The sequence below is a fragment of the Ostrea edulis genome, chromosome 6, assembly GCF_947568905.1.
Source record: "Ostrea edulis chromosome 6, xbOstEdul1.1, whole genome shotgun sequence".
Classification (NCBI taxonomy): domain Eukaryota; kingdom Metazoa; phylum Mollusca; class Bivalvia; order Ostreida; family Ostreidae; genus Ostrea; species Ostrea edulis.
Window position 1 is genome coordinate 34,523,704 of NC_079169.1, and position 22,490 is coordinate 34,546,193.

Sequence of the window (22,490 nt, forward strand, 5' to 3'; positions counted from 1 at the left end):
ATAATGTAAATGACTCAATTAAATAGGGGAAGATATAAAAGTTTATTGTAAAAATTAAAAACTGTTTCGTGGCCGTATTACTTTGGCACTGACAACAGCATTGCAGTCTTTACATCTTGCTGTGGTCTTGTTGTCCTCAACAATATCATAGAAATTCCAAAATGTTTTGTTGAAGCCATAGATAGTATGATGGGGGAAGTGTTTTCTATTTCTGTTCAAATTCTTTAGTTTATCAAGAACTACCTATTGTTTCAAATCTTCATTTAACTGTTAAATAAAACATTTTAGGGGGTGTGCTGGTGATGTTTTCTTAAACAATAACATGTACACTGGTCCTCTCTGGTCCCAGAGTATGCTAATTAACAACTGTCAACTCTGTTTCCTGTGCTCAGGTACATCTCCTGCTCTGTACATTGCAACACATTGTTTATCTACAGCATCAGTCATCCAATTCATATTAAATCACTGTGTTTATTTAATGTCCTGTTATTCTTAATCTGTCCAGGTACATGTATAAGAAGATCCTATTATCTAGTTATGCTATATGTGACCCTCTTTTATAGTTCTGAAGATATTATGGTCACAGTTTCAGCAAACCAAATATATTAAACTTATGAAATTACATCTAATTATATAATGAAAATTATTGATAACCAATTGATCCATATATCATAATGAAAAGGCTTAATTTATCTTTGCAAAAAATATACAAAAATAGGAAAATGGACAGTTTAAATCTCAATTGACCAGTATTGACCACTTAGGGAGTATTGACCGGGACGGTTAAAACCGGGGGGCGGTTTTAACCGCCCAACCCTGATATTTATATTTTGATCCATATTTTAAAAGGAAGTCAGCCATTATGACAATGTAGAGTACCTCCTTAATCACCTTGGAAAATTTGACACAATTTTTGCAAGGAAAATAATTTTCCTAAATTTGGTATTAATTCTTATGTATGAAAAACACTAATATGTTGATATGTACTTTCCTCAATTGTGATGTACAGACTCATCTGAGAGTCGAAGAACAGGTAAATTGTGACTAGATCATACAGCAGGGTATGGAAATATCAGGGACCTATATAACTACTTTAAAATTAGGTGAAAGTGACACACAAAAATATATGTTAAGTGATCAGATTGATTGTGATACTCAATATATAGATAATTGTAACAGGCTCATTTCAAGAATTTTCAAGCAATTTTAATGTTTTGATTATTTTAAAAAAAAAATTTAAATTGGGGACATGCACAGTTTTCATTCAAAGAAAATGGATGAATATGGTCAGAGCTAGGTAAAGACAGAATTTCCACACCACATATATCTACATGTACAATGTAGCTTATCACCAGAGGACTGGAAACCTATCATGGCTACATATAACATCAACAATCAAAATTTGTTGAAGCTGTGTGTTTCAGTTTGCATGGGACTTTTAGAAATTGAAAGACTCAAAGCATATTGTAAATTTCATTATATAAGCAAAATAAACATAAAAAAAAAAAAAAAATGGATTTGTATTATTCCGTCAAATTCTCAGTAGAGGATAGATTCTTACCTGATTTTGGTGTTAATGTCAGATATAAATCTCCAGTGATGCAAGTTGCTCGCAGTGTACCAGAATGGACCGGCCTGTTTCCCCCGCCGTGTTATGTTATCAGGTCTGGCATTAAAATTCATGATTACCATATGTAAATATCACTGAATCCAGAACACAATGCCTCATCTGTGAAACCCTGTTTTATTGTTAAAAACTTTTCAGCATTAATATGCACTTTATCAGTCCTGACAAGATAGTCATGTAAAAGTTAGAGAATTGATAAGGTTGTCGTATGTATGCTATCTTGTGATATTTCTGTTAGAAGTACATATATGTCTCTGAAATTTCAACATTGTGACTATGGAGCTTATAGAAAATAATGTGACTATCCATCCAGTTCTTTTCAAAAGTTGGTATGAATTAAGCATCTTTGGGATAAAGGGGACACAGTTTGTAAAGTTCAGGACTCTGAGACTGCATCCTGTAATAATTAGGGGCAAGGCAAAAACTTGACAATTGTTCAAAAAATTCTTCTGTACAACAATTGTAAGAAAAACTAAATACATAGTCATGTAGAACAGGAAGGCCTCAGTCAAACTTGTAAATTTCACGATCCCTGGGATAGAGGTTTTGACTTCAGGGTTGGACCAAACTTTGTATATTGTGTTTAAATATAGGATCTTTTTCAAATTATGGACCTTTAATGGTTTAAGAGTAGGGCTAGATATAAGGATCAAAGTTTTTATATATATATATATATATATATATATATATTTATATACAAAGCACTAAAATGACCAAGTTACGACACGAACAACCAGATTGTCAAATCTTCGGGACGACCCGTCCCTTCTTCAGGGCAAACAAAAAGAATTACATAATGTGGCCAATGTTAACAGAGAATAATAACAAAAACTACATATAAATACATCTAGCACTACAACTACACTAATCTACAATCATATTTACAACGCAGACTACATGTTTTTGGTTTTTAGGCTTGTCAATCAATGTTAAAAGCGGAGCGAATTAGGACGTGCCTTATTTGTCCAAAAAGATTTTGGATCATCTCTTTGGACGAATAAGTAATATATATATGTGTGTGTGTATATATATATATATATAATATATTATATATATATACACACACACACACACACACACACACACACACACACACACACACACACACACACACAGTGTCACATGAATACAGACATAAACATCATTTTAAAAATCTTCTTTAAATTAGAACACAACAGCAGAACCATGATAGCAATATTGTTATAGATAATATGCATGATCCCCTAAGTTGTGTGGATTCAAATTTGTTAAATCATGAGGCTTTGGGGGTAGGGTTACGTTCGGTCATAATACAGGGTCAACTTTTTTGTTGGAATTAATTTGAGGGTAAGAAATCTTTTAAAAGTCTTCTAATGAAGAACATCATGTGACCGATGTGATAATAATGCCTCTAAATTCTATATCTAGTTTAAGCATGCAGTATAGCTGTAACATATTTGATTGTCAATTTTTTCGTGAAATAGTAGCATCTACAATGAAACGTTCCAAGTACAAGTTAAGTGTTATTGCAGTCTAGTTTAATCAAGGATGGCAGGCCAGATATCGCTTGGTATATAAGTTCTGGTAGCCTGTTTTGATGTTATATCTGTCAATGACTAGATATCGTTATAAAGACCAGAAATGTTACTGTTTATAATTTGAAAGATTTTACGAGTATTGATCAATTCATTGGAGCAGTGAACACTGAAATGTGCATAATTATGTTAGTCTACGATATTGCTCATGTCACAGCTCAATAATGCCCCAGTTTCTAAGCTTGATGAGAAAATGAATGAATTATCAACATAAAACAACAGGACCCAGTTGCATGAAGGTTATAACTTTAACTGACAGTTAACTTGCTATTAACTTGAACATTCATATAGTGTTGACTTGAAGGTAACACATCAGTTAAACTTAACTAACTTGTGCAACTGTCCCTGAATTATGTTCTAGCTATATAAGCAGTTATTGAAAGTATATTAAAATTGTTTGCATGAGTTGGGTGTAAAATGAACTTGCAAGCTTGTGTGTGTCTTCAACCCAACTCATACAAATTATACAAGTCCCATAACCCTTTGATATGTTATGAATATTCTCAATTCAGATAATTAATTTCAAATCACATGTGATACTAATTATTGAGAAAGCTGGTCTTTGGTCATGTTGGTTCACCATGTTTAAATTTATAGGTGCACTGTTTTACATGTTTAAGTTAATTAAGGTGCATCTTGTTTTATAAATATGTTTAAGGTGGCTCACTACACCCAGAAATAGTTTCTCAAATCAGTACTAATTGATTTAATTATAAAAGATATGATGATATGCAATAAGTATATATGCCAAAAAGGCAAAAAAATATACAAATTTGGATAAAAACATGATTTTCAAAAAAATTATTTTAACACATATGAACAACAGACTGTGGGATTTGAACTTAGATCTGTGGTTCACCAGCCCAATGCTTTAATTAACCACTGAGCTACGATGATAAACAAACAAATCGATCAATACAAATAATTTCACAAAACATTTAAATCGCCATCTTGTGACATGGTGTCATACAGATCGAGTATAAGCTTTAGTGTAGTGAGCTACCTTAAGTTTAGGTGCATCATGTTTTATTCGTTTTAGTTTAGATGTTCCATCTTTTATTTCGGTTAACTCAGTTTTGATGTAGCTGATGACTTCTTTACATTATGTGCTTGATTGTTCTTACTTGATACAAAGCATGTGACAGTTTCAGAAGCAGAAGTTGCAAGTCTGTTGGTCAGATAATCTATTCAGATGTGCAGACATTGCCCTGTACACATATACATGATAAAACCACATTCTGCAACCACAAATTAATTTTTTTTAATGAAAATGTGAAATTTTACATAGTGTTAGCATAAACTTTTGATATATAATGACTGACAATAAATTAGCATGATTAAATAGTTGTATACAATGTCAAGGTTTGACACTGTATGTGCATACACCTCAGTGTCTGCTGAAGGTTTCTAATTACAAAGACTTTTCATGTTAATCATGGAATCTCAAGGCTTTCATGACATTAAGAAAGGGTTGTAAATCTTGCCATACTCTGATATGATGTGAAGGCTGTTGGAAAATGTCAGGGTGATACCAGTAGTTTGGTTCGACAGTCTGCAAGTTTCGTGATGGAAAGGTCCTGCCAGATCTGTCGGGTCAGGCATTTTGAAGGTCCTAGACTGTCCCGTCTTTGACTCTCTTGTCCGATCACTTATATTTTGTTAGTACATTAACTGCTGTTTATCTAATATCATCCTGGAGTGCTTTGACATTGTATATTTTCATGATGTAAATTTGTATGCTTCATCAAATTTTTGTTGGAATATTTTCTGTTATTAAACCTGCTGTTATCCTGTGATGTGAATTGTAAGGAAGTTGAACCCCCCTGTTTTTTGAGATACATACATCAATACACTTGCTATCAATTCTGTACAGTATGATACCCTCCCTCCCCCTCCCTCCCCCCGCCCCCACCTGAAAACATTTTATTGTCTCTAGAGTAAAATTATAGAAAACAGACATACAAACAGATTAGATTCACAACAAACAAGAAGAAGAGACAAGGAGAGATTAAACCTTTATAAGTACATGAATTGACTGGATTAATTTATAATATGGTTAAAAACCTACATCAGAACAGAAGGTCAGAAGTGAATTATGAAATGGTTAATATCGGGGTCACTATATATTTCTCTCTCAAAATTATGCAATAGATTCTTGAACCCATAGTTGTTCTGTACATTGAAGATGTCTTTTTTCTTTCCTTTCATTATTTTTTTTTTTTGAAATACATTATAAAATTTCAAAATTATGCAATTGAATTTAAGCACATAGTCTTTTTGTATTGACAGAGGAAGTTTTATTTAGAAGTGCATGATGAAATTTCTATTTAGGCACAATTTTTTTTATAAAGAAGTTTTTATTTTTATAGAAAAATACATGATAAAATCTATTTAACAAAAAAACAGGATATGGTGACGTGTTAAGCGTTGCTGAATGCTTGTAGTACGTGTATGATTGTAATGATAGCACTCATGTCCTTGGTTAACAGTGGTGTCTGGAAGGGTGGGTGGGGATGCATGAGGCACAGGTCTGGGATATCTGAAAGAGATGGGTGCATGAGTAGGGGTGCTTGAGAAAGAGGGGTGTTACTAAAAACCAAAGCTGATACCAGTAACTTTTAAATGATTATGACATGTACTAGCTGTTAAATCATTTAAATTTGTGGGGCTCAATTTTTGTGGATTGTTGAGAATTTATTGTGTTGTTGGGATGTAATTTCGTGGATATCTTCTCTATACATTGAAACATGAAGAATTATATATTTGTTGTGGTTTGAATTTCTTGGGATATCCAGGATATCCGAGAACCCCCCCCCCCCCCCCCCCCCCCCCCCCAATGAAATATATTGATTCCATGGTATATATTTTAATGATGTGTGTTATTCATATATTGTTGTCTTTCTATGAATGTCATTTTATGAGTGGATCCCCATTGGATGTTGCAAAAACGCAGAAAACAAAACCGAAGAGAAAATCCATTATATTAAAAGTTATAAGCTCTCATCCGTCTTTGAGCTGTGAAATATGGGAAAATTATGTTAGTACTACATATGACTAGAGATGCTGGTGAATGAAATAAAAGTCTGTGCTTGTTGTGTGTTCTTAAAGTGCATGCAGATATATATTGGTACTTAAACACACTACATTGTCGTAATGGCTGATTTCCTTTTCAAACATTTTCATATCAGCAATATTTGTATATTCCTTAATTTTCAATATGATTGCCTAGCTGGGTAGCTCAGTCGGTTAACATGTTGAGGCTAATCTTTAGGTCACTGGTTCAAATGCAGCAGGGGTTTGAATTTTTTTTTTTTTTTTTTTTTATAAAATTTTATTTTTTTGACTATTCAATTTCAAAATATTATTGTAGGTGTATCCTCCACTTTTCATCTATATCAGATTTCTCTGGTGTAGTATTCCTCCACTTTTCATCTATATCAGATTTCTCTGGTGCAGTATTCCTCCATAGATATGAACTGACATTATAGAGCTATACCCTGGCACTTTTCAGAAATTCATACTCCACTGGAAGGTCAAAGTCATACGTTTTGTATTTGTTTTGGCAGTTTAATGCACATATCATATATGACAGTCAAATGCAAATCACATATTAAGTGTGTATTTATTATTTAAGCAATAATTTACTGTTGTACCGGATACTTTTGTTTTGATAACATTTTACTCACTCTGAAATTGGTTTGTTCATAAAATACCAAGACCATTTTCATTACCGTTAATCAATCTATTTTGTGAAACTTCGTGAAGTGCCACAATGGTTTCTCTGACAACTGATAAGGCAATTTATGGCACATATTAATAATGATTTACTGAATGTCAGAACAAGAAATTACATATCAAATGATTATTGACTATTGGAGATATTTTAGATATTTTACTCATGAATTTATAAATATACATGTAATACAAGACTATACAGTGTGGAATTATGACATCACGTGAGAGGCTGTACTGCTTCATGTGAATTGATGTCCCATTCCAAGTCTGACATGCTATAGATGAAAGTCAAATGTGTTATACATCTATGTAAAAGTTGGACACACTATAAATGAAAGTCAGATGTGTTATTGTAAAAGTTGGACATGCTATAAATGAAAGTCAGATGTGTTATATGTAAAAGTCGGACACACTATAGATAGAAGTAAGATGTGTTCTACGTAAAAGTCGTACGCACTTTAAATTAAGTCAGATGCGTTATATGTAAAATTCAAACACACTATAAATGGAAGTCAGATGTGATATACATGTATGTAAAAGTCGGACGCGCTATAAATGAAAGTCATGTGTTATATATATGTACTATGTAAAAGTTGGATGTGCTATAAACAAAAGTCAGGTGCGTTCCTCATTGACAATGTCTTCGTGGTCTTCGGTGATCATGCAGGTCTTCCCACAGTCTGTTGGAATCCCCATGGGCACAAATTGTGCTCCTTTGTTAGCTGACCTGTTTTTATATTCTTATGAAGCAGAATTTATTCAAAAACTTCTACGAGAAAAGAAAAAATCTCTTGCTGTGACCTTCAGTTTGACATTTAGATATATCAACGACATATTATCTATTAATAACAATTTTCATTCATATGTCGATTCAATATATCTCAGTGAACTCGAAATTAAAGACACTGCAGTCGTCCACATTTGCTTCATACTTAGGATATTTTATTGAAAGTAGATATAAGCGGCAAACTAACAACTCAACTTTATGACAAATGGGATGATTTCAAATTCTTTATCGTCAATTTTCCACATTTTTATTGTAGCAATATTCCATTATCACCTGCATATGGTGTTTATATCTCTCAACTGATTTGATACGCAATAGCCTGTTCTGCGTATGATCGGTTTTTAAATCAAAGCAGGCTACTGATAAACAAGTTGATGGTGCAGGGGTTTCAACAGTCTCATTTAAAATCAGCATTTCGCAAATTCTATGGTTGTTACAATGATCTAGTTTGCCAGTACAACCTATCATTGGGTCAAATGCTGTCTGACGTGTTTCATACCGATTGTTAGGCCGTTCTTGGCACACTGATTTTGACTATGGACAACTCCGTTTATCTAATCACGGTGGGTGTGACCGGTCGACAGGGGATGCTTACTCCTCCTAGGCACCTGATCCCACCTCTGGTATATCCAGGGGTCCGTGTTTGCCCAACTCTCTATTTTGTATTGCTTTTAGGAGTTATGGGATTGATCACTGTTCGTTATCTTCACCTTTCATACATGTATGTAAAAGTCGGACACTCTTTAAATGAATGTCAGATGTGTTATACATGTATGTAAAAGTTGGATGCGCTCTAAACGAAAGTCAGATGTGTTATATTATGTAAAAGTTGGACGCACTATAAACGAAAGTCAGATGTGATATATTATGTAAAAGTCGGACAGGCTATAAATGAAAGTCGGATGCGTCAGACACAATTCGTACAAAAGTCAGAGATGTTATACATGTATTCACAGGGGCTAAGCCCGTTTTGGGCCCGAACTCTGTAATACCATAAATAAAGATCTATTATTTATGGTATTACAGAGTTCCGGCCTAAAATGGGCTTAGCCCCTGTGCATGTATTAAATTAAAATCTTGCGTGGTTGATATGTGCTGTATATATATATAAGTCTGATGCGATAGTCGAGCTAGGTATATAACTCTGACAAATTATCCATAATAATATATATATAAATGAAAGTCAGATGTTGTATATATATGAAAGTTGGACATCGTATATATAAAGGTCATGCAGACACTGCATGTATAAAAGTTGGGCATGATATATTTGAAAGTAGGACACAGTATATTTGAACGTAGGACCCAAAATGATATGAAATGTACATGTAATGTACAGGAGAGGGAGTTCATTTGTAGAATTGTAAGCATGATCGCCAAGGCTATTGAAGATTTGAGTCATGCCCAGCTCTGAGAAACTTTTTTCTATGCAAGTTTATATTTTTCGTTTCAGATAAACTTCCTGGTGTGCCAACTGTTAGCCTTGTTCCTGGGGTACTACTTCAGAACAATCTGGTCGCCGAAGCAGATAGATGTGGTGTATCGACATGCTTTGGAACTGGTGATGGGCTTCATCCTGACCTTTTTTTGCTTTGGATAGTAAGGCCTCATTTTGTTGATATTTATTTGTACTCTCAGCTCTGGCTTGGATTTCTTGAAAAATCTCAAACTTTAGTTTGTGTGTACTGTTATTTGAGCAGTCAAAATTTTAATTAAATCTCTGACTTAAGTTCAGGTTTCGACTTGTTTTAAGAAATCCAGGCGCAGACACTTGAGATTTGATCATTGTTTAACACTTGAAGACCTAGCTATTTCTTGTTTTGAATTATAAAAATGTAGGCTTCTTGTTTTTACTGTGATCCTTATCTATTTTAAGGATGATAATATGTTTAGTTATGGGGCATTTTTAGGTCACTTGAGTCACTCTGGTGACCAATTACTATTGGTTTTCGTCTGTTGTCATTTAAGTTATTATACCCCCCGCAACAAGTTGTGGGGGGGGTATACTGGAATCGGGTTGTCCGTCCGTCCGTCCGTCTGTAGACGCAATGGTTTCCGGACTCTAAAGCATTATCCTTTCCACCTACCGTCACCATATCATACATATGGACTACCCATGGGATGAAGATGTTCCCTATCGATTTTGGGGTCAAAAGGTCAAAGGTCAAGCGCACTGGACATCGAAGTAGCAGTATGGTTTCCGGGCTCTAAAGCGTTATCCTTTCCACCTACAGTCACCATATCATACATATGGACTACCCATGGGATGAAGATGTTCCCTATCGATTTTGGGGTCAAAAGGTCAAAGGTCACGCGCACTGGACATCGAAGTAGCAATATGGTTTCCGGGCTCTAAAGCATTATCCTTTCCACCTACAGTCACCATATCATACATATGGACTACCCATGGGATGAAGATGTTCCCTATCGATTTTGGGGTCAAAAGGTCAAAGGTCACGTGCACTGGACATCGAAGTAGCAATATGGTTCGGTTTGTCATGCCATTTGTTTTTTACACTCAGAAAAGAGGTAGTTTATACCCATTACCAACACCCTTTGGGAGATTGGGGTAAGCGGGGGGTATTCTTAGTGAGCATTGCTCACAGTACCTCTTGTTTGTCATGCTCATGCATTAATAATTAAACATGTTAAACTTCTTGATAACTACCTTTAAAATTCTTTTCAAATGTGATGTGAAGCATGTTTAAGACAAAGGGGACATAAATTGTAAATTTCAGGATTCTTTCACCCTTGGGGCCTAAGGGGCGGGGCAAAAACTGCCAAAAATTGATCATTTTTAAAAAATCTATTCAACAACTGCACATATTAAGAAAAACTGAATGCATAGTGATGTAGAGCAGAAAGACTTCTATCAAAGTTGAACATTTCATGATCTATGGGAAAGAGTGATTGGTTGAATTCTGTATATTGTATAATAATTTCAAGACACATGCATTCCCTGCATTTTCACTGAACATTAAAAAAATATCTTTGTACCAGAATGCAAAAAATGTATTCTTTTGTAATTAAAATATACAAACCATTTTCTTAAAATTCAAGGATAAAATGCCTTCTGATGTCATTTGGTACTCAGATGGCCAATTTATGTCTGGACCTCAGAGCTTGTTTGTCACGCAGACAGATTTATAGAATACTGATCCCAAATTTAAAATAGATGAAAAGTATCCTGTGTAATGATTTCTTCACAAAAAGAAACAAATTTAAGTTTGATTTGCATTCTATTTTTGATCATCCTTTGGAAATGTTTAGGTGTCATTTGGGAAAATCATGTGTTTTTGAGCTTTGGGAATATAGGGCAGATTTTGAGGCTGTTTAGAGACTCTAAAAATATCCCTGGTAACACCATGCAGATACAAGTGCTCTTGATCAAACCTCTGTCCTTCAATGCACATTGCATTTAAGTAAACATGACCAAAGTGATTGATTTACTGTAAGGAATATAAAGATGCCAGACCAATTAGTTCAAGTACAGCACTGGTAAATTGTATGATATGTTCATCATAATTATACCCCTGCAATGAGTTGTGGAGGGTGTATTCTTTTTGACTCGTCTGTTTGTTAAGTCCTCTGAAATCGTTCAACAGAATTTCATGAAACTTTGTAGTTAATAAGGATTTACTGTGTAGATCCAGACCCTGAAGCGTACTACTACATCAGTGGAATCGTGAATGAATATTGAACGGGAACGAATGCTGGACAGTTTGAATGGAACGGTTCTCAGCGAGAACGGAGCGCTTGTTATCGGGAACGGAATGCTTTGAGATAGGGAACGAATGGTTCTCATCGAGAACAACGCTTTCAATTGGTCCAAGATGGGAATAAACAGTTTGGCCTCGATTTCAAATTCTGCATTTCAGATACTTTTCAGTACTCTTGATTCATACATAGACATTGCGGGAAGAGAGAAATTGCTTGCCGAAATAAGCATTTTAATTTAATTATATAGGAATCACTCTGTCTGTGCAGATTCGTGTCCGGGCCATAACTTCTTTGTTCTTTGACTTAGGCATACCATATTTGGCGCACAGGTAGATCACCATGATACGATGTGTCAAGTACCTTCATGACCTCTATATGACATTGACCCTTGACTTCAAGGTCAAAATTAAAGGTTTTTTACAATAGATTCGTGTCTGGGCCATAACTTCTTTGTTCTTTGACATAGGCATACCATATTTGACACATGAGTGTATCACCATGAGATGATGTGTCATGTACCTTCATGAACACTCCATATGACCTTGACCTCAAGGTCAAAATTAAAGGTTTTTACAATGGATTCGTGTCAGGGCCATGACTTCTTTGTTCTTTGACATAGGCATACCATATTTGACACATGAGTGTATCACCATGAGACGATGTGTCGAGTACCTTCATGACCTCTATATGACTTTGAACCTTGACCTCAAGGTCAAAATTGATTATAGGGTTTTGACATAGTTATACCATAAGACATGGGTGTATCACCATGAGACTATGTGTCATGTACATTCATGACCTCTTTATGACCTTGACCTTTGATCTCAAGGTCAAAATTATAGGTTTATGCCATGGATTTGTGTTCAGACTATATCTTCCATTTTCTTCTACAAAGGCATACCATATTTTGACACTCAGGAAAGAGGTAATTTATACCTATTAACAACACCCTTTGGGAGATTGGGGTAAGCGGGGGGTATTCTTAGTGAGCATTGCTCACAGTACATCTTGTTAGAATTATGGATATCTTAAAATTGAAGGAAGGGATGGAAGTTAATCATTATATACAATTATGTGTGCCTTAAATTTTTACATGTATAATAAGTAGAAAACAACTTCAGGCTTTTGAAAAAATAAAAATGGAATTATGTTATTTCAGGTCCAATGTCAATGTTATAGCATTGTCACCGTTAAGGTGGCTCACTACACCCAGAAATAGTTTCTCAAATCAGTACCAATTGATTTAATTATAAAAGATCTGATGATATACAATAAGTACATATGCCAAAATGGCCAAAAAAATATACAAATCTGGATAAAAACATGATTTTCAAATAAATTTAATTCAACACATATGAACAAAAGACTCTGGGGGATTTGAACTCAAGATCTATTGTTATATTTTTTTCCCGATTTCATAATGCTTAGGTAATTCTAAAGAGGAATTCAGTTTGTACATCATTTTTATAGACATAAGGGTGTAAAGCAGCACAGTCTGTTTAGGTGTGCAAATTCATTGTAAATTCATATTGGTTGTATCTTTTGCATAGTAGTGTCATTCTTTGTGGGGACATTAAGGGTATGTGAGCTCGCTCATTTTTCCTCTCATCATTCATATCATTTTAATCTATGCACTGTGCATTTCCTGTGTAGATTTCAGCATGTCAGGGGCCTTATCTGACAGAGAATATTAATTTAAAAGTTCATTTTAATCTATGTATTGTTATCTAAGTATGATATATATTGTATACCAAAGCACCTGTGGCAAAAATGATTAAAAGGAAATAATCTTGTATCTGCATACACACATGCCGTAGTCTATAAGATCTTAAGGTGCAGTCATAGTACAAGTTAGTTCATTTATATATACACACAGTATTACATGGTATAGTCATAGAATCATATTACAGTATTAGATATAATGGTAGATCTATGGGTTCCCCACAGTTTTTGTCCAGTGTATAAATTCTGATAAATCCAGACCTGTACTTTAAGGCTGTTTTTTTTTTACATGCAGAGTTATACAGTCAGTTGGTGTGACAATAGGCCCCTATGTGTCACAGAAAGGTAATCATAATAAAGGTCAACATCGTTATTTGTCAGACTTTTTTGGACTCTTGTGGTGCAGTATAGCTGTGATAAACATCTGTTATTTGTTTTTTTCATAATACATATATTTCAGCTGACGAGTTAAGAGTTTCAATATCAGCTGTGTTTTCTTTGTTGAAATAAACTACATGTAGTGAATTGTTCTCTTCCTAGTAATATTGTGATTCAGGTGCATTAAATTTTGTGGGGGTTAAGCCCAAAATTAACATAAAAACAGCTTACATTTACAAACATTATTAAAGTAAGAAGATATGTTAAATGAATATGGACCTTGCTGCTATCAATTGTTTACATGTACAAATTCAAGTGATGGGCAATTAATTCAAATTCAAGTAATTAGGTGGTTGATTCAAATTCAAGTGATGAGCAGTCAATTCAAATTCAAATGATGGACAGTCAATTCAAATTCAAGTGATAGTCATTCAATTCAAATCTAAGTGAGAGGAAGACCAATTCAAATTCAAGTGATTAGGCAGACAATTCAAATTTAAATGATAGGCATCCTGCGTGGATCCGGGTTAGAATAGGTCCTCGTGAGTATCCCCTTGCTTGTCGTAGAAGGCGACTAAATGGGGCGGTCCTTCGGATGAGACCGTAAAAACAGAGGTCCTGTGTCAAAGCAGGTGTGGCATGATAAAGATCCCTCCTTGCTCAAAGGCCCTCAGCGCCGAGAATAGGCCGAAATTTTGCAGCCCTTCACCGGCAGTGGTGACGTCTCCATATGAGAGAGAAATTCTCGAGCAGGACGTCAATCAATCAATCAAGTGATAGGCAGTCAATCTAAATTCAAGTGATGGGCAGTCATTTCAAATTCAAGTGAGGGGCAACCAATTAAAATTCAAGTGATTAGACAGTCAATTTAAATTCAAGTGATAGGCAATTAACAACAGTATTGTGTTAATGGACAGTCGATTCAAATTCAAGTTATGGGCAGTCAATTCAAATTCAAGTGACACGCAATTGACTCAATTTCAAGTAATTGGCTATCCATTTGAATTCAAATGATGCCCAATTAACAACAGTATTGTATGCCTACTTTATCAGCTGGACAGTGTTGTGTGCCTGCTCTATCAGCTGGACAGTGTTGTGTGCCCGCTCTATTAGCTGGACAGTGTGTTAATTGTGTGCCCATTCTATTAGCTGCACAGTGTTGTATGCCCACTCTATTTGCTGGACAGTGTTGTGTGGCCGCTCTATCAGCTGGACAGTGTTGTGTGCCCCTCTATCAGCTGGACAGTGTTGTGTGGCCGCTCTATCAGCTGGACAGTGTTGTGTGCCAGCTCTATTAGCTGGACAGTGTTGTATGCCCTCTCTATTTGCTGGACAGTGTTGTGTGGCCGCTCTATCAGCTGGACAGTGTTGTGTGCCCGCTCTATTAGCTGGACAGTGTTGTGTGCCTACTCATGCTATCAGCTGGGCAGCTAGATAGTGATGTATGTTATATATACCTTGTCTACAACTTAATTTTACTCAATACTGAATGGGATTGGGAAGCAGGATAAACCAATGTTAGCTCTCACCCTAATTATGATTTATGGCCAGCATTTCTTCAATTCTGTGCAGAACTCTAAAAGTAAAATTATTTGCTTATGTCATTTATAAATGGATGTTGAAATGGAAATTTAGGCTTAAGTTTGATTTCAACCATCTGTTATCCACACTGTCTGTATAGAAGGTCTGCATTATGTTTGGTTTCTCCACTTCCTTTATATTAACTCCTTCATATGCTCCCTGAAAAAAGCATATACATGTACATAGTATAGTCATCATGTCTGTTTGTCTGTCCGTCCGAGCTCATATTCTAAACCTTTCATCAGAAATTGATATAATTGCATGATCACAAATGTTCCTTGAGACAAGGGCTTTTGGACCAAGGTCTTTCAAGGTCATTTTGGAAAGGTCAAGGTCATTCAGAACATAAAAGTTCCTTAATTCAACAGTTTTTGATATAAAAGTTCCTTTCTTCTAAACCTTTCATCAGAAATTTATCATAATTGATCACAAATATTCCTTGAGACAGTGACTTTTGGAAAGGTCAAGGTCACTCAGAGCATATACCTTACATAAGTAAAAAGTTGTATATTTCAACAGTTTTTGAACAGGTATTGATCATATATCACACAAATAAGTAATTATAGGCAAATGGCTTTCAGACCAAAGTCACTCAAAGTCATTTTTGTAAAGTTCAAGGTCACTCAGATCACATACCTTATATATGAAAATAAAAAGATACCTCATTTCAACAATATTTCAACATTGATCTTTTGAGTCAAGGTCTCTCACGGTCAATTTCGAAAGGTCAAGGTCACTCAGGACATATACCTTATACAAAGAAAAATTACCATATTTCAAAAGTTTTTTAACTGGTTATGTATCACACAAATAAGTAATAGAGAAATGTCTTTCAGACAAAGGTCACTCAAGGTCTTTTTTTAAGGTCAACATACCTTATATATGAAAAAGAAACCTTCATTTCAACAACATTTCAGCAGTTATTGATCATTGTGTGAGGTATTCGTCATATGAAGTAGTTCATTGGTTAGATGCATTTCGGGGTGTATCCATCAGTTTGACTGATATTCTTGATTTTTTTCTATTTTAGTCAGGTGATCCACGTGGTCCTGATGGGATGGCTGTGCTATGCTTTGTTTCTCCACGCTCCACGTGACAAATTCCACGGGATGGTATTCATCTTTAGTATGGGATATCTCTGTGTCATGCATCTTTACCGTCAGTACTATGATTATGGAGGATATTCACTAGATATAACTGGGTTTGTACATTATATAATTATTAAAGATAATCACTAGACACAAACCGGTCGTGGTAGCTCACTGGAAGAGAGTAAGGTTGTAACCGAGAGGTCATGAGTTCGAATCCCGCTAGTGCCATGGCTACGTCATACCTAGGTAGTGATTTCTCTTTGCCAAACGCTCTGCATGCATTTAAAATTGAGAATCATGGGTTTTTCAGATATGACCTTATAAACAGAGGTTCCATGTTGCAGCAGACATTAGCATGTTAAAGAACCCTTACTGTTACGGCCAGAAGTGCTAAGCATACTAGGTCTAAATTTGTGGTACCTCATCTACAACTGGTGATGTCTCGATCATTATGAGTGAAAAATTCTCTACGGGACTTAAAACAAACAAACAACGAACCACTAGATATAATGGGGATTGTACATAAGTTATATAATTTGTGAAGAAACAGAGTTTGACAGAATTTGGAATCATCATTCGGGCAACCTAGGTAATGATCTCAGGTTGCCCGAATGGGTTTCAGTACGCCCAAACAAAAATAACAAACAAAAAGGACTAAATGTGTTTATTGCATTTCTATTTCAGTTTTAAACAGAATCTCTATAACTCTCTCCTTGCATACACCTTTTTCACTGTCGCCCATCTCCTTTTAATCAACTTCATTCTCTCAACCTTAATTTCCATGCTCTATACCACTACATTCTCCTTATAATCAATCTCATTTTCTCAACCTTTCCATGCTCTCTACCACTGCATTCTCCTTATAATCAATCTCATTCTCTCAACCTTTCCATGCTCTCTACCACTACATTCTCCTTATAATCAATCTCATTCTCTCAACCTTTCCATGCTCTCTACCACTACATTCTCCTTATAATCAATCTCATTCTCTCAACCTTTCCATGCTCTCTACCACTACATTCTCCTTATAATCAATCTCATTCTCTCAACCTTTCCATGCTCTCTACCACTACATTCTCTTTCCTTCGCTCTGACTAACATTGATCTGTTTTTCAACTTCACTTTCTACCATTTAGATCTCTTCCCCTCTCTGTAGTTTACTGTATGTATGTTTGTTGTTCTTTTGTACCTTTAAAGGACTCTAAATTTTAAAAAAAACCCACTATTCTCATTCTCACAACAGCATGAATTTCAACCATTGTATCGGTTCATAAAGTTTACACTTGTCTTTTCTTTGGGTCTGAAATCAGTATCTTATATATTTCATTTTACAAATTCAAGTTTGAACGATGTTGAGCCCAATCAGATTAAAGTTGGAGCATTTTGGCAGTAAGAACAAAACATTTTCTCATCCTCATAAATGAGCCATGGATGCCCTGGGTCAATAAGGTTTCCTTTAAAGTGTAATGTTTTCTGAGATTGTTTAGGCTATCCCAGTTGGTGTTTTTTTTTTTTTTTGCCCCAATAAGGCAGCATGCCCGCATTGTTCAACCAGATGTTAATGCTCTTGAATAATAAAATGTAAACCTGACATTTCCGGAATTCTAAAAGATGACTTCTGTTAGCGCACCAAAGCAAAAAGCAGACAAAGTTTTATCCACTGGGTTTTTATTTCTTTTCACATCATTTTCATTTGTATTCACTTGTTAGATATATACAAATTTTACTGACAATCCAAACTCGTCACCAGGTCACCATTTGGGTGAACTACAGTACCTGGCCATAAGTAAGTCATCATTTTATTATTTCACTATATATTTTATTGAAAATACAATTTTTATAAAAATTTATGGTGAGGTCAATTTAGTCTCAATTTAAATTCATATTTTTTTCACTTACCTAGGTGTGCAAAATGGTTCAAATTTTCTTTTCCTATGATGCTAAGCAAACTTTCATACCATGATCATTGAGAATAGTTTATGAAATGATCAAGGCAAAAATTCTAACCTCAAAATACTATAATTTTTTAACATATTTTTGCCGTAAAATTTAAATTTTGCATTTGACTTAAAATATGAAACTTATAATTCTTTATTTGATGCATGTATCAAATGAAAAATTGGACGGAAAACTTCATCAATGCGCATAGCACATTGATGAAAAAGTTTTCCATCCAATTTTTCGTTTGATACATGCATCAAATAAAGAATCATAAGTTTTATTTCTTATCATTTAATTATGTTTTTAGATTAGAAAAACAAATAATTTCTCTCATCAAAAAGCTTGAATTAACGTTTTTGAAATATTGGCTCTTAGAAATACCCATACGTAACAATGAAAACAACAACAAAACTGGCTGTACATTCAGGTTAGGTAGAGGTACTGTGCAGAATTAAATGGATTATACGCCAAATCAAAGGTGCAATGGTTAAAAGCTGAATTAGATATAAAGGAAAAGAACAAGTGGTGACTGGGTGTATGCTGCATTGCGTTCGAGGAGACGTTGAACACTGGTTGTGTCGTACGGTGGAATGTGACTTGGCTCCATTTCAATATCAAGTAAAAAGCTCAACATCTCTTCATCTAAATTGCCCTTGTTGACTGAGTCCCAACATAGTTCAATTTCGTTAATATCTCGGAGATCAAAAGTCACTGCTTGCTCCGTCATGTTATCGGACTCGTAAAGCTGACGATACATACCGGGAACTGGTGTTTACAATCTGTCTACCTCTACCAGTCAGTGTCCTTCATACGTCATCAAGTTGACTATTCTGCCACGTCATCATTAGGCCAATGTGTGTGGTTTCTTTAAATTAATTTGTATTATATTTATATCTTTGGTTGTGTTTATTTTTGGTAGCATCAAACACATTGTCGCAAACCACGGAATATTGTTTCATTCTGTTTGTTAAATAGAATGAAACAATAATCTGTGGTTTGCAACGATGCATCAAACGAATACATTTCGTTTACAATGCCTGTGTGGAAATTCCCATTCTATAAATAGCACTAAAATTAGAACGAGGAAGACGCATTCCAGAGTAAAGTAGTCTCGTGTGCTTAGTGCAGATGAACTCTGGACGAAATTTTTTTGGCTACGAAATCAAACAAATTTTTCATCCAATCAGCATCATTGTTAAGTCATCACTTTAAAAGTTATCAAATAATATGTGATTTCACTGCAACATCTACAGATAAAATTATTTCAAAATAATGTGGAAAAACTACAAACAATTCTGTATTTTTTAAAAATATCATATCATATTTTTATATTCATAAAAATGATCTACAAGTAATGCTGCAAGAATTTTTTTTTCAAAAAAGGCATTTTTCAATGAAGGTTTAACTTTATAGCATACTGGTAATCAAATATCATTTCAGGGTGGTAATGATGAGGTGATAATCATGAATGTCAAACTCTGAAGGTATTCACTAAACATAACAGTATTTCCTGTATAACAGTAGTATATGTATGTAACCAACTCCTTGTACCGGAAATGTACATTTATCCAGATCGTTGAAAGGACTAAACATTTCCTGTTCTCTTTCAGGCCTCTCATGATCCTTGTACAGAAAGTCACCAGCATCGCTTTTGCAGTGCATGATGGGACCCAGAAAAAGGATGAAGATTTGAATTCTGACCAAAAGATTATGAAAATAGAGTAAATAATTATATTAATTTATTGTGAAAAGATACATGTATTCAAGAACACTTGGAAAAACAGGACTGATGTGAAATTTAAAATTTTTTTGACAATGACATAAAAAACCCCGTAAAACTCAACATTTATTTTCATGCAATATACGAATTTAGATAAGAAATTGAGTTCAAACAATTCCAACCCATATGCTTACTGCAATCAAGGAAAAGTTTTTATTTTTTAGTTATTTAAAGCGTAAATGTTGAATGTAAACTTGTCTTTTAAAAACTACACTGTATTATTTCTTGAAATGGTGTGAAAGTTAGTGATGTAAATGAAGAATTAAACAAGTTTGCATACCGGTAGATAGGAATTTTAGGGTCCGTTTCTTTTCAATATACGTTTTTTCGAGGTTTATAGCATAGAGGTGGTCATTGGGCTCTTGCATTGTCTGCTATCCCATATAATATTTCTGTCTAATAATTGCAAGAGTTTAAAGGTAAAACATATCAAAATGTATGGTAGTGTTATTGTCGACACGCTTGTTTTTCACCGCTGCAACCCGACCTTTCCTGTGATCTGCAGTAGTTGTACTGAGAGGTAATGATGGTCACCTGCTTGGACATGTGGGTTTCCTCTGAGTACTTCGGTTTTCTCCCACAAAATGATCCTCTAGTGCTAAATTAACACCCGTGCAAGTTGGTAAATAGCTAGTTGTATGTCCGTCTTAAAGGTGTCTTTAGAAATAAAGATTATTATTCTAAAATTTATGTTAGAAAAGTTTATGGGTTTTAGAAGTGACAGTTAATCAGAGTACACAGTAGTATGCAAAGATGTAACAATTGTGTAATTAATTTTTAATTTTTCTAACTAACTAACTATCAGGCTAGAACAAAATCAGCAGTAAAAGTGTATCCTCATTCTGTTTTTTTCTTCTTCAGAAAGATTCCCTCTGTACTGGAGTATTTCAGTTACGTCTTTAGCTTCCACAACATAATGGTGGGACCTCTGGTGTTTTACAATGACTACATCAAGTTCATTGAGGGCAGGGATGGCTCGTACGAATCCCAGGTATCTGTTTTGAGGGATTTTATGAACTTCAGATCTGTTTTGAAGGTTTTTTTCTTTCCATTTTTTTTTTGGTGACCGCCCAGTATTCTGACGGTCCGATTATCCGACGGGCCAGTATTCCGACGGTCCGAAAACTCCAACAGTCCGATAATTTGTGGCCACATATAAGAGATTGCTGTGTAATTGGCAGCAGAATATAGGATAAAGTGCTGTGTGCCAGAGCAATTTTTTACATCACAAGAGCAAAACATGCACAGTGGGAAAACTTTGGTCGGGTTCGACCTACATCTACATGTATATATTTTGGGAAAAGTTTTATTGTGACTCGGATGTTCAATGACTTCATCAAAATTCAATTTCGAATAATTCAATTACTGTTCAATGTATTATCGCAATTCACCTTTGAATTAGAACGCTTTGGCCGATATAGTATTGCGTTGTGTGACGACACAATTGAATCTGTTTGTAATACAATTGCGAAATGCAACAGAAACTCTCATTGGTCCATATGTATAAGTCCGCCCAAATTCCCTTATTCGGGAGTAGTCAGCATTTGAAAACATGACGGCCAGATGCAAGATGGAAAAAAACTTCAAAGGAAGAAAGAAAAAAAGTTGTATTCTTGTGTTGTTGTCTCATAAATTTAATATTAAAAAAATTCCTAACATATTTTCCTACTATACTTGTGTCTAAACATACCTTCAAATATTCATTGGGGCATACGACCCAAAAACTCGGATCACAACTTTTGATGATTTCGTTCGTAGACGTAGCCATGTTAGGTAGCCAGTCAATTCGAATCCCGGTTCATTTCCATATTGGCACAATAGCGTCTAGATGTGTACTAATACCCCACAAATATTTTAGCTAAATTGTTTAAATAATATACCACCCCAGTCCTATTAAATGATAATTATTCAAATAGCTAAACTCACGGCAGTGCGGCTTTCATTAGTGATGAGCGGCCGCGCCGGCCGGTCTCCATCTAATGTCCTTATGTAGCATTTTCGTTCATCTAGAGCTTATTTTACCTTTACAAAAACTGGTACAAAAATGTTTTAATTTCTATTAATTATTCGTGTTGATAATAAATGAAAAGCGAATACATAACTTACAACTTACAACCGATAGCAAGAGTTCGAATTGACCGGCTACCTAACATGGCTACGTCAACAAACGAAATCATTTGAAGCTGCGAGTTTTCGGGTGGTGTGTGGCTTTAATGAATATTTGAAGGTATGTTTGGACGCAAGTATATAGTAGGAAAATATGTTAAGATTTTTTTTATATTGAGTTTATGAGACAGCAACACAAGAATACACCGATTTCAGGCCTCAACCGTCCGCAGCTTTTTGTGACCCGTAAATCGAAGGTTTTTATAAGAGGTGGATCTTTTCAGAGAGCTATGTACAGTTTTCCAGCTACACTGAATCCGCTCGAGAAAGTGGGCGGGCTGTAATCGGCCAGTGAAAACTCTTGTATTACATCAGACATGTCATTCAAATTGTTCAATCGTCTCATTCAATTGTGTCGTCACACAACGCAATGCTATATCGGGTAAAG

The 22,490-nt window shown here is 35.0% G+C and overlaps 2 protein-coding genes across 2 annotated transcripts in view; one reads left to right on the forward strand and one right to left on the reverse strand.

Moving 5' to 3' along the window:
- LOC125683338 (protein PHTF2-like) overlaps positions 1 to 1,933 on the reverse strand; it is a 35,295-nt gene extending 33,362 nt beyond the window's left edge. The window contains exon 1 of the mRNA XM_056139404.1: positions 1,562 to 1,933. The gene's annotated coding sequence lies outside the window, so the exon portion shown is untranslated. The remainder of the gene's footprint in view (positions 1 to 1,561) is intronic.
- LOC125683343 (lysophospholipid acyltransferase 2-like) overlaps positions 1 to 22,490 on the forward strand; it is a 65,218-nt gene that overhangs the window by 1,889 nt on the left and 40,839 nt on the right. The window contains exons 2-5 of the mRNA XM_048924405.2: positions 9,177 to 9,322; positions 16,155 to 16,325; positions 19,767 to 19,877; positions 20,798 to 20,927. Coding sequence (XP_048780362.2) covers positions 9,177 to 9,322; positions 16,155 to 16,325; positions 19,767 to 19,877; positions 20,798 to 20,927 — 558 coding nt within the window. The remainder of the gene's footprint in view (positions 1 to 9,176; positions 9,323 to 16,154; positions 16,326 to 19,766; positions 19,878 to 20,797; positions 20,928 to 22,490) is intronic.